General features: G+C 41.8%; 1 protein-coding gene across 1 annotated transcript; it reads left to right on the forward strand.

The window, feature by feature from the left end:
* Nucleotides 1–681: 681 nt before the first annotated feature.
* Nucleotides 682–12195, forward strand: LOC308464793 (vomeronasal type-2 receptor 26-like; the record flags this gene model as incomplete). The annotated part of the gene is made up of 7 exons (XM_080984383.1): nt 682–720; nt 4218–4330; nt 5026–5317; nt 6620–7231; nt 9181–9408; nt 10304–10430; nt 11294–12195. 7 exons carry the CDS (start codon nt 682–684, stop codon nt 12193–12195), a joined length of 2313 nt encoding a protein of 770 aa, XP_080840509.1.
* Nucleotides 12196–13545: the final 1350 nt, after the last annotated feature.

Raw genomic sequence — 13545 nt, forward strand, 5'->3', positions numbered from 1 at the left:
ATGAACTGGGTTCTGCAAAAGTTGATAGACAAGTGATAAATTATCTGATTCAGGTATAATCTAGCAGGTGCAGAAAAGGGAGGCTTGCTCCAGATTGCAAAATGAAACAAAATCCTCCTTGATTCAAAATAACCAGTGAGGTACAAACTTGCAAAAATTAAAACATTCTTTTCTTTCATGTATGGACAGGCACAGCCCCTTTCTGTATGCAATGACAATTGCCACCCAGGGTATCAGAAGGCCAAGAAGGAAGGGAAGCCATTTTGCTGCTATGATTGCATTCCATGTCCAGAAGGGAAGATCTCAAACCAGAAGGGTAAGAAATATCATGCACACAGTTTGTCAGGGATATTGACATCAGGATATACAGAGAGTCATTTCCCTTGTGTCAAAAGAGTGGTTCACAATTCTACAATGGTGGTGGTAGCTGCTGATATGAATGAAGATGCAGTCTGATAAACTGACATGCAGTCAGCATAGCCCAGTCCAAGAAGCCAAACCCTTCCTGATGACGCCACCTGCGCAGTCAGTGGTTTACCTCCAGTATTTTCCTCTCTCTTCCTGGGCTATGACCTTCAACAGGAAGGAGTTAGGAAAAGACCACCTGTGTCTCAAGGCCCTTCAGCTTCCTGCCCCAAGTCGCACAGCCCCCTGCTATACATTGAAGGTTGTTGCGGCAGTATGGTTAGTACCCACATGGATCAGAAGGAAAGGGTTGTGGTGAGTGGGCTTTACAAGACTTGGCAATTTCTCTGCCACATTGTGAATTTTTGCACCTGGAAGACACCACACATGATACATAAATTCCATTCATGAATTGCTTCCTGTAAAACAGCTTAAAGCAATCTAACAATAAAATATCAACAATGGAATGCCACAATTTTCAAAAGGTAATGTCAGAGTGACACAGACCAAACTCATTCATTCGTTTTAAAGACTTATGCCCCACCTTTCAGTCTATTGCCTCTTGAGGTGAAATGCAAAAGAACAGGAAGCTACACGTACTCATCCCAGACCCAGCTGTTGGGATATAGTTCCATTCTACCTTAAAAGGAACAGGCATGACTGTTGTGTGTCACATGCCTGTTTGCATTTCCAGCACAGTCTGCTGAGAACTTATGCTGAAAAAACACCTGTAAATAATGCTTACACATGTCTCTGTCTGCCACTTCTGTTGTGAGGATTTATTCACTCTGCTGATAAGAGTGTGCATAGCTTCTGAACGTTTCGGAGGCTCGTGTCGCTGATTGATGCTGTTCTGGGAACTGGAGTTCTCCTGGCTGCTGGCCGGTGGCTGGAGCCAGCTGGGGGCCTGCCAAATTCCCTCGTCTCCTCGGCAGCATCCCAACACCAGCAGCTCAAAATCTTCTATGTGATTGATTGAGCCAAAGTGTGCTTTCTTGCAGCTCTGCAGCACAAAGAAATTGATAATTGGTGCTGTCAACTGCCTTTGTATAGTTGGTGCAGAATGTTCTTGCTGACAGGGAAAGGGTTAACAGTGGTCCCTGCAGCTGATCCTTCAGCAGTCAGTGGAGACGGCAAGGCTGCCCTTCCCCAGACCAAGAGGAGAAGTAGTTTGTTCCAAATAATAATAGATTTGATTATTTCAGAGCTGATGTTTTCTTTTCCAGACACAGAAAACTGTTTCCAGTGTCCAGAAGATCAGTTTCCAAATGACGACCAGGATTCATGTATTCCAAAATACATAACCTTCCTGACGTATGAAGAACCTTTGGGAATCACTTTGACCGGTTCTGCTCTTTCCTTGTCTTTCATCACAGCTTTGGTGCTGGGAATCTTCATTATGCACAGGGACACTCCCATAGTCAAAGCCAACAACCGGAGCCTCACCTACCTTCTCCTTCTCTCCCTCCTTCTCTCCTTTCTTTGTGTTTTGCTATTCATTGGCCAGCCTGAAAGTCTTACCTGTCTTCTTCAACAAACCGCATTTGGCATAATCTTTTCAGTGGCAATTTCTTGTGTGTTGGCCAAAACCATCATTGTAGTTCTGGCAATCATGGCCACCAAACCAGGGAGCAGGATGAGGATGTGGGCAGGAAGAAGACTGTCCATTTCCATTGTTCTTTCCTGCTCCCTTACACAAGTCGCCATTTGCATTGTGTGGCTGGCAATATCTCCTCCGTTCCCAGATTTAGACATGCATTCAGTGACCAAAGAGATTGTATTGCAATGTAATGAAGGATCATCCTTCATGTTCTATTGTGCTCTGGGCTTTATGGGCTTCCTGGCCATGTTCAGCTTCATCATGGCATTCCTAGCCCGGACGTTGCCTGACAGTTTTAATGAAGCCAAGTTCATCACCTTCAGCATGTTGGTCTTTTGTAGCGTTTGGCTTTCCTTTGTCCCAACGTACTTGAGCACCAAAGGAAAATACATGGTGGCTGTCAAGATCTTCTCCATCTTGGCCTCCAGCTTTGGGATACTTGGCTGCATATTTCCCCCAAAATGTTATATTATTATACTGAGGCCTGAGTTGAATAACAAGGAGCAGTTAAGAAGAAGGAATCATTGAAGCCACTAAAATTCTATGACTTTAGAAAAGCCACGAATAAAATTTTGGACTTGGTTCATTTTGAGATGTCTTCCTGTTTTCTTTGTTGTAAGACACTTGGAGCCTGATTGTTTTTGTAGAAGAGCAGCTTACAAATAAAATTATGACTGACTGAATGATCATACTTTCTACAAGTCTTCCCAGGACAGATGTTATGCTAACCAGTCTATAATTTTCAGGACCTTAAGGCCTGAATAATAATAATAAATTTTATTTATATCCTGCCCTCCCTGGCCCAATTCGGGCTCAGGGCGGCTAACATCAGATATTTAACATAAGTATAAAATCAAACAATAATGAAATTACCTCCTAAAAACAGGTCAAAATCACTTTAAAATCTAATTAGATGGCTTTCCGCAGGGTTAGCGTTGGGAACAGTAAATGTTCATCAGGCCCAACTGTTTATGCTGATCTTATATGGGCCTGTGAGAACACTGGGAGGCCTCTTTCATATTAGTTCTTATACAAAAAGAAAAGGGGAGTCAGGCTGAGCCCTGACCAAAGGCCTCACGGAACAACTCCGTCTTGCAGGCCCTGTGGAAAGATGTCAAATCCCGCAGGGCCCTGATCTCTTGTGACAGAGTATTCCACCAGGCTGGGGTTGAAGAAGTCAAACTCTTCTTAAGTAAGCATGGAAGTTTCTACAGTGCATCACTGGGCAGGCAATGAATAGTCTCTGGCAGACCTTATAAGGTGGACAACCTCTGGCATGGGAAGAGGTGGAGAGTCTGCTGAGTTGATCCCTGTTCTCCAGGCGTCTCATTACAAATGAACAGAAGTCAGGACTGCAGAGAATACAAAGTTAGGGCTGGTTCTCAAGGATATTAAACTCCCTCCACACACAATATTTTTTCAAGGGGATTTCAAACATCATCTTATTAATAGGGAATCTTTCGAAACTTTTCTGCTACTTTTGAACTCTGGAAAATACCCACAAAATACCCTCATTCTCTCCATTCATATAGACCTCTGGGACCTGCACAGAGCAGGCAGCCCAACTTCACTTTCAAGTATAGTGCATCTAGCATATTATTTGCTTAATGGTCCCTGATAGTGCAAAGCTGAGAATATAAACATCATCGGCCCCTAACTACTATAGTTACATCCATCTAGTTTCTTGCTACAAATTGCATCACCTGGACCCATTAATTTCCATAACACAACTAGGTGATGACATAAACTGGATGATTGCAGCCATCACATCTATGTGCCTGTAAACCATAATAATGTGATTATCACCCTTGTAATTATTAACATAAGAACAGAAGACACTTCTCCCCATATAAGGGTACTATGAGCTGCATTATTATTAACGAAAATAGGAGGATCCTACTAATATCCCTTGTACATTTCCAAGGTATGACGAGATAGCCAGTGCTTGGTCAGTCTGATAACAGAGACTTTATCCTGCACCATCTGAGCCACAAATCAGCCCCTAGTGTCTCCTTAAGTCAGGCTGTGCAGGCTTCAGTACAGGACTCAGCAAAGGAGAATGTGGAGGTGGGAGAATTTATGTACAAGAAGAATTATTTCATGCAAGATAGTTGGATTTGTACTATGGCTGCCAGTGCTTTTGCCTCAGGTGACATGCAAGATTCCTAATATTGAGTGCAGCATCAGTAATCCCCTTCCTATTCTTCACAAGTACCACCAGCCAGGAGACCTCATCATTGCTGGTATTATGTCTCAGATCTACATATTCTTCAACTCAATAGACTTCGAAAAATGTCCTTCTAGTGACCTCTTTGATGACATTGTGTAAGATTTGTTTTCTAAAATCCTCTGGTACCACATATTTATTATATTTTCCCTAGAAGAGCCAGGCCCATAGATCAGTGTTAGATCCAGTGAATGGGAGTGTTAGATCCAGTGAATGGGAGAAGAATAGCAGCTCAATTTTCCCTGCCTTTGTCAAATAATTGCATCATACCAGTAGCTAAGCCACATTAATCATCACCTTCCTTTTGTCTTTTTAGTTGTGGCAGCCATGAATCTAACATCCCAAGCCTATTTCCCTCAGCAGCTTAAGAAGCAATTCAAAGCCAGGATCTGCAAGGTGGATCAGCCTGGGCTCAGCCAGCTGAAACCCCTCATCCCAGATCAGACAGAGATATAGTGATGTAAGTCTCCCATTCCAGCTAATTGGGAGCTCACCTGGCTCATACAAGGCCAGGGTAAGCCCCCGAAAGGGGAGATGTCCCAGGGGCTGGGCAGTGTTGGGGCAGGTGGAGATCTATTCCATACTCTATTGGGTTTCCTTCAAATGACCTAGCATCCAAAGGCTTAGTTCCCCAGTTTAGGGCTGGAATCTGTGTGTGCTAATGTTCCTCCAGATTTTCCTAGACTGAGATAGATTGATCTGTAAAATATTATTAGCTCAACTGAAGTGTAGCAGATGTCCCAACCAGAAGGAAACACACTGTGGCACAACATGTACATAACTATCATTTCAGGATCATGACTCAGCTCTACCAACATATCCTGGCATTAGTATTTGCTGTAAAGGAGATCAATGTAAACCCCCAAATCTTACCCAACCTCACCCTGGGCTTCCACATCTATAACAGTCAGTTCAGTCCAAGCTGGACCTATCGTGTCTCCTTGGAACTCCTCTCTACATATGGCAGATACATCCCCAACTACAAGTGTGACCTCCAGAATAACCCCGTAGCAGTCATTGGAGGCTCTAACTCTGAAGTCTGTCTCCACATGGCAACTATACTGAGCATCTACAAGATTCCACAGGTAAAATTCTCCCAGCGCACCTCTCATGATGTCAAACTACCCAGACCATTGGGTCTTCTTCTGAGGCAAAGGCATGGCACTTTGCAAGTTCTGATGATCAGCTGTACCTTTACAACTGTTACTGCGTTTATCCTTTTTCATTTGTTTTTCCCTTTGCTCTTTTCCCTTATTGCTTAATATATGATAACTGCCATGGAAATAAATGGTGAAGAGCTGGACAGATATCTTAATATAAATATTTGTGTCTAATTGTGCTGATCTATGCTTGAAGTAAACTGGCTGAGGGACTACAGTAAATATGCCAGTGTGGTGTCCTTCATTTTTTTTTTTTTAAATATTTATTAGGGTTTAAAATAAAAATAGATATTACAAATAGTATAACATATGTCTTAACATAATTTCACATTTTCTTTGGACTTCCTCACATCTCCCGCTCCCACTTTCATCGTTATAACTTTTTGCCAGCAATTTATCATCTTATTTGCATTCTTGTGTCCCATCTATATATTTATAATCTTGTAATTCTCAAAAAAAAAGTTTATATTTTCTCAATCTCACTCATTGTCTTAAGTCATCTAATTTAGTGGTGCTCAATTATTTATGATCTAGCCAGTGTGGTGTCCTTCAGATGTGATTGAAATCCAACTTTCATCAGCCCCAGACAGCGTGGTCAGTGCTCATAGATTATGGGAGTTCTAATCCAACAACAGAATATGGTGGAAGACCTGCTATGCCAGTATAATGTAAGACATGGGACAACCACGAAAGGCAAATGCGTGCAATTGTTTGAGTAGACTGGAACAACCCTCTTTCAGTATATACTTTCTGCCACTATAGTTTCACAAGTGAGGACAAAATGAATTCCTTTGCTAGGATAGTTGGTTTAGAGCAGAGCTTTCCAAACTGTGTGTCGCAACACGTTAGTGTGTCGCTGTGTCGCACGAATGCTCCCCACACTCCTCCCACGGATGGAAAAGGGTTAGTTTAACCTCCAGTTTGCTAGTAAAATTGAATTACTGTGTCATGAAATGATGCATTTCTAAAAAGTGTGTCACCGACATGAAAAGTTCGGAAAGCTCTGGTTTAGAAAATTGGTCAGCATACTTATACCTTTGAATTCCAACACTTTCTCTTAAGCTTGAGAAAACCTGAAAAACTCCCAGGTCATCAGCACTCAACAACAACAGCAACAAATCTGAAATCTAGGTTGGATTTTAACTGCTGCCAATACAAGTTAAAAAGTAAACCACCTCACCCTTTTTTAAAAGTATCTCATCTCGTCATTTCCTACCTTTCATTTAGCTCATCTATGGCTCTGCTCCAGTGGGGAAAATGAAAACTGAAGCTGCTTTCTACCACCAAATGTTCCCAAATCTAGACCATCAGTATGAAGGGATTCTCAAGTTATTGCTACATTTCAGGTGGACATGGACTGGTTTGCTGACTGTGAATGACGAGAATGGAGACAGGTTTATACAGAGCGTGGTTCCAAAATTTATCCTGAGAGGAATCTGCTTTGATTTCATGGAAAGATTTCCCACAATTACATATTCTAGCAGTGTTACAAACATGGTTACAGATGGACTCAAGATATTTAATATTGCCATGAGAAGTACTGTCAATGTGTTGCTCATTCATGGTGAAATTGATTCCATGACAGTTTTGAGAGCATTTCCTGAATTGTCAGAATATGAAGGTATTCCAATGAAGGCTAAAGGGAAAGTTTGGATCATGACAGTCCAGATGGATTTCACATCACTTCCCTTTCAAAGAGATCTGGACATTGACTTCCTCCATGGTGCTCTATCCTTCACAATTCACTCAAAGGAGGTCTTGGGATTCCAGGAATTTTTTCAGATGAGAAATCCCATCTTGGAAAAAGAAGATGGCTTTATGAAGGTGTACTGGGAAAAGGCATTTGCATGCGATTTCCCTGACTCTGGGGAAAATATGCAAGATGGCAAAATTTGCACAGGGGAGGAGAAGCTGGAGACTCTTCCGGGGTCTATTTTTCAAGCGAGCATGCCTGGCCACAGCTACAGCATCTACAATGCAGTCTATGCTGTGGCACATGCCTTGCATGCCGCACATTCATCTCAATTCAAACACAGAGCAATTGTGGGTGGAGGATGGCTGACGTTTTGGAATCAACAGGTGTGGAAGGTAATATCAGGAGCGCAATAATGCAGGAATGCTCCCCATACCCTTGGAAATAATAAAAAAGGGAAGAATCCAGAGGGTTTGAAAAGCTTCTGTTCTCACCAACAGTGGTTAGCTTCTTTTTTTCTATATAACAATTTTCATTAATTTTTACATATATTATCATTACATCACATTATGTTTTCATTAACACACTTTTTGGCTGCAATGAGGCTATGACCTCCCTCCTTCTCGACTAGTGGTCTACCACGTTAAATTTTGTTTCTTGTTATATCCTCTATTTCCTAATCGTGTTATAACTTTTTAACTTACTCAACCTGAATAGGTAATTATTATTATTATTATTATTATTATTATTATTATTATTAGTGGTTCACATCTAAAGACCAAATTACATGTCTTGTTGAAAACATGATTCACTGTTTTATGAATCTGTTTTACATCTGTCAGTAGAAGCTGCCAGGGAGTTCAGTGAGGACTCATCCTGAATGGGGATAGGCCTTTCATCTCACTAACAGGAGATTGCAACAGGAGTTTTATTTAATGCCAAATGGCAGCTGCTGCAGAATGTCTTTTGTATGATTGTTTTTCATGAAAAGATGCATCATATAAAATCTTGCTGAAATTCAGCAAATTCCCCAAGCAGCAGTAGTAATATAATATACTAAGAAAGCATATACAGAAGGTCAGTTGTCTGCATTCACTTACTTGAGGACATAAGAAGATCCTGCAGGATCAGGCCAATGACCCATCTACTCCAACATCCTCTTCTCACAATGTCCAGCCAGATGCCCATAGGACCTGATTGCAACAGGGCTCACCCCAATTTTGATTCCTAGCAACTGGCAATCAGAGGCATCCTGCCTTCAACCATGGAAGCAGAACATGGACATGATGGCCAGCAGCCACTGACAGCCTTATCCCCTGTGAATTCTTCAAACCTCTTTAAAAATCCCTTCAGTTGGTGGAGCTTAACCCTCCTTTATTCTAAATAAAAATGTAGTAACAAGCCTTACTTGTTCATAAGATGTAAAGGCTGCTTGAAAGGCTGTAACCCTTCCTTCTTCCTTTTCTTGTGATGTGTGCTTGTTACGCATTCTTCTTGATGGAATGAAGGTAATGACAAAGAAGATGGTGGAGATGTGGGGCTTTTAGTGCTTGATAACTACAATTGCATATACTACTAGTCTTTATAAATCCTTTGTTGAAGGACCCATTCCTCATATCCCTCAAGTGGGAAAGCTCATCATCAACCTGCTATATCTGTTATATTTGGGGATGCAGGTGGCGCTGTAGTCTAAACCACTGAGCCTCTTGGGCTTGCCGATCAAAAGGTCAGCAGTTCGAGTCCGTGCGACAGGGTGAGCTCCCGTTGCTCTGTCCCAGTTTCTGCCAACCTGGCAGTTCAAAAGCATACCAGTGCAAGTAGATAAATAGGTACTGCTGTGGTGGGGAGGTAAACAGCGTTTCCATGGGCTCTGGCTTCCGTAAAGGTGCTTTGTTGTGCCAAAAGCAGTTTAGTCATGCTGGCCACATGACCTGGAAAGCTATCTGTGGACAAACGCCGGCTGCCTCGGCCTGAAGCGAAACGAGCACTACACCCCATAGTCGCTGCACTTAACCATCCAGGGGTCCTTTACCTTTACCTATATAGTTATTAATTCCCCTTCTATTCCCCTTCTCTTTCCCCCTCCTGAATTTAGCTCAGCCACTGGGTGAGAAGTAGCGTCTTTAATAATAGTGCTGGGGAAAAAGTTTATTTCAACCAAAATGGAGAACTGGAGTCTGCATTTGATATAATGAACTGGGTGACATTCGCAAACCAGTCCATTCTTCAAGTAAGAGTTGGCGGGATAGACCCACAAGCCGCCTTGGGCAAACAGTTCACCATTCATGAGGATGCAATTGTGTGGCCCAGCAGATTTAACCAGGTACAGTTCAGGCCCATTTTTGTGGGCTCTGTCTAAAAAGTGTCATGGCAAAACATCTGTCTGTAGTCATCTTCCTTTGCATCTTCATTTACACCCTGGCAGGTAGGCTCACACCCTTTGGAGCATGCCACAAACTGTGCTATTGCTAATTGTGTCCACCATGTTTGCATGTTGCGTGGCAGATGTGAACATGTTTGTTTACATATGCACATGGCTATCTATTTATAGGGACTTGGTGCAGTGAAGACCCTGCTCATACAGTTGTCCTAATTGCATGGACCACATAAGGCATACAACTCTATGAGAACTAGTGCATGATGCTATTTAGTGCTTTGTTGTTCGTTGTGTTTTTACCCTCTTGTGCTATTCTTGCATTTTTACTTTATTCTGTATATTGTAAGATGCCTTCAGGTTGTTTTGCATCAAAGTGATAAATGAAATAAATAAGTTTAATGGTAATCATGATATGATGAGATGTTTCTAGACACTGTTTTTCTTACGTTCCATTCAATATACTTAGCAACATGGGAAGATGCTTTATAACCAGCCAGACAACTGACCCATCTAGCTCAGTATAGTTGACATTGACTGGCAACTGGTCTCTGGGGCTCAAGACCAAGGTCTTTCTGAACCCTAACTGGAGATGCCTGGGATTGAACCCAGGAGCTTCTGCATGCAAAGCAGATATTCTACTGTTGAGTTATGGCCCTTCCCAGAAGGCAAGAGTGAGGAACCTTCAGCTCTCCAGATTTTTCTGAACTGCAACACCCATATTCCCAGCAAGCATTGCCAAGACCTGAAGGTCCCCCACACCTGTCCTAAGGGATGCAGATGTTGGAGTCAGTCTGGGGACACCATGTTTATAGCATATATGTTTCTATGATTTTATGTACAGGCACTGCCCCTTTCTCTTTGTAATGACAATTGCCATTTGGGTTATAGTCGAACCAAGAAGGAAGGGGAGCCATTCTGCTGCTATGATTGCCTTCCCTGTCCAGAAGGGAAGATCTCAAACCAGAAGGGTAAGTAGTATAATGGTACACTTTCACAAATGACTTAATCTCAAGATGTTTAACTATCTCTTTGCACAAGCTGTGTTATTTAATTTTACTTTGCATGGGTAGTGCAAAGTGACCCAGCTTCGTCTTGTGGCCCAGCTACTCCCCTATCTGGACAGGGATAGCCTAACTACTGTTGTCTATGCTCTGGTAACCTCAAGGTTAGATTACTGCAATGTGTTATACGTAGGACTGCCTCTGAAGATGGTTCAGAAACTTCAGCTAGTGCAGAATTCAGCAGCCAGGTTGCTCAAGGGAACAAGACATTTTGAACATATTACACCAATCCTGGTCCAACTGCACTGGCTACCTATGAGTTTCCGGGCCCAATTCAAAGTGCTGGTTTTGACCTATAAAGCCTTAAATGGCTCAGGACCGCAATACCTCAAGGACCACCTCTTCCCATATGAACCTACCTGGACCCTGAGATCATCTTCCGAGGCCCTCCTTCGTGTGCCGCCTCCTTGAGAGGCCAGGAGGGTGGTCACATGAGAACGGGTCTTCTCTGCAGTGGCTCCCCATCTATGGAATGTTCTCCCCCCTTTTTTTACAGAACTGGATGAAATTTCCAGGGATAGTATCCACTTCTGATTGGAATCCACAACTAGGTTCTATGCCTACTATCTCTGAGTACAGTATCCTGAATATATAATTGCATACGAAAGACAGACATATGTTTGTCATGCATCTACCAAGAACACATCTTTCTAGGTTTTGTAGAATTAATATTGGCTACCCCAACTAGTGTTTATTATTATTTCTTTATTCTTGATTATTCCGCTGTGAACAGGGCTTCCGTATTTCAAACCTTATGTTTTCTTTTCCAGACATGGACGACTGTTTGCAATGTCCAGAGGATCAGTTTCCAAATAATGCCCAGGATTCATGCATTCCAAAAGTCATAAGTTTCCTGTCTTACGAAGAAGCTTTGGGGATGACTTTGGCAATATTGTCTCTTTCCTTTTCATTCATTACAGCTTTAGTGCTTGGCATCTTTGTTAAGCACCAGGGCACTCCCATTGTCAAAGCCAACAACCGGAATCTCACCTACACTCTCCTCATGTTCCTCCTTCTTGCCTTCCTTTGTGCTTTGCTGTTCATTGGCCAACCAAAAACACTGACATGTCTCCTTCGACAAACTGCTTTTGGCATTATCTTCACGGCAGCTGTGTCTTGTGTTCTGGCCAAAACCACCATTGTCGTTCTAGCTTTCATGGCCACCATGCCCGGATCCCGAATGAGGAAATGGTTGGGGAAGAGACTGGCTGTTTCCATTGTTCTTGGCTCCTCTCTGATTCAAATCACTATTTGCACGGTGTGGCTCTCAACCTCTACCCCATTCCCAGATTTCAACATGCACTCAGTTGTTAAAGAAATTATACTAGAATGTAATGAGGGCTCAGTCGCCTTGTTTTACTGCGTCTTGGGCTTCATGGGTTTGCTTGCCACTGTCAGCTTCTGTGTTGCTTTCTTAGCCCGTAAGTTGCCGGATAGTTTTAATGAAGCCAAGTTTATCACCTTCAGTATGTTGGTCTTTTGCAGTGTTTGGTTGACCTTTGTCCCAACCTATCTCAGCACAAGGGGGAAATATATGGTTGCCGTGGAGATTTTCTCCATCTTGGCCTCCAGTGCTGGGTTACTGGTTTGTATCTTTTCTCCAAAGCTCTATATCATTCTGTTGAGACCTGAGCTGAACAACAAGGAACAGCTAAGAAGAACAAAACAATGAAATATTCTAAATTATTTGGCCATTTTAAATTAGCAATGTGTAAGTGACAGGTATTTAACCAGGGAGAAATAACTCATTCCTGTGGCCTTTCATACTGAGGGGGAATGTATTGGTTTTGTTATTGTGGTATGTATTTTTATGTTTTTATACTGTAAACTGCCCTGTGATCTTTGGATGAAGGGTAGTCTAGGAATCTAATAAAGAAAAATAATACACATGAGCTAAATTGTGCTGTAATTTATTGGACTGAGACCTATGTTGCTGTTGCATTCTTTATTATTTATTTAGTGTAGATAAAATGCAATGTGAACTGCGGTTTGGATCTAGACTTACTCATATTTAGAATAGACTGTTTGAAAGAAGTGAAACATAGAATAGTCTCATTGATGTACAATATTTATGTTTAATTGACTTCTCAATATCCAGACAAAAGAAAATATATGTGAGATACTGGGTTGGATTCAGACTCATAATAGTACTTATCTTCGAGTGAAATAGGCTAAACTACTAAAACTGTCTGGATCAAAACCTTATATTTTTAATCAACAGAAGCAACTGAATACTTATTGCACTTCCAGAAAAAATAATCCATAATTGTTGCTATAATAGCTTGTGTGGAGAAAAGGTGAGTATTTGTCAGTCTGTTTAAGTTTTGTACTTTGGAAAAGATTTACATGACTTCTGCTGATGTCAGTGTGCAAGTGTTGAAGTTTGAGACATGCGTCGCAGGCCTGAGTTGCTTAAGGCCTGAGCCACAGCAGAGGGATTTGCATTGCCTTATCCAAAACATTGAAAGAAAGTAATTTGAATCATTTTTAAAACCCGATCAGCCCAAGTGAACCTTTCCTCCTCTGGAGACAAGTCAGGATGTTTCTTTGCTATGTAACCAATGTAATGGAAATCACTGTATCCTGCTCAATACTCAGTGTGTATGAGAAGGAAATAGGAGCAAAAGTCTGGATCACAATAGCTTTCCATGAAATCAGCTTGGACTTCTCAATTTCCCCTAATGACTCGCAGCATCTTCAGGGTTCTCTCTCTTTTGCAGTGAAGACCACAACAAGGAGCACCAAACATGACTACTATGAAATATAGTCCTAACATCTCCAGGTTTTTTTTAAGGGAAGCATTTTGGTGTTCATGTTCATGTGTTATCCGTGAAAGGCTGGATCAGCTGGAGACAGGAGGAGAAAGTGGAGATGTTGAAATTCTACTCTTTTGTATCTATTTTAAAATTTTATTTTCTATTTGTTGCAGCTTGCCATAACCTCGTGGTGAAGGGCGGGTAATTAATTTAAAAAATAAAACACATCTGCAGAGTGGGTCATAGAGGTAGAGTCTCCACTCTGG

This window comes from Podarcis pityusensis, assembly GCF_964106645.2.
Source record: "Podarcis pityusensis genome assembly, chromosome: 16".
In the NCBI taxonomy this organism is placed as follows: domain Eukaryota; kingdom Metazoa; phylum Chordata; class Lepidosauria; order Squamata; family Lacertidae; genus Podarcis; species Podarcis pityusensis.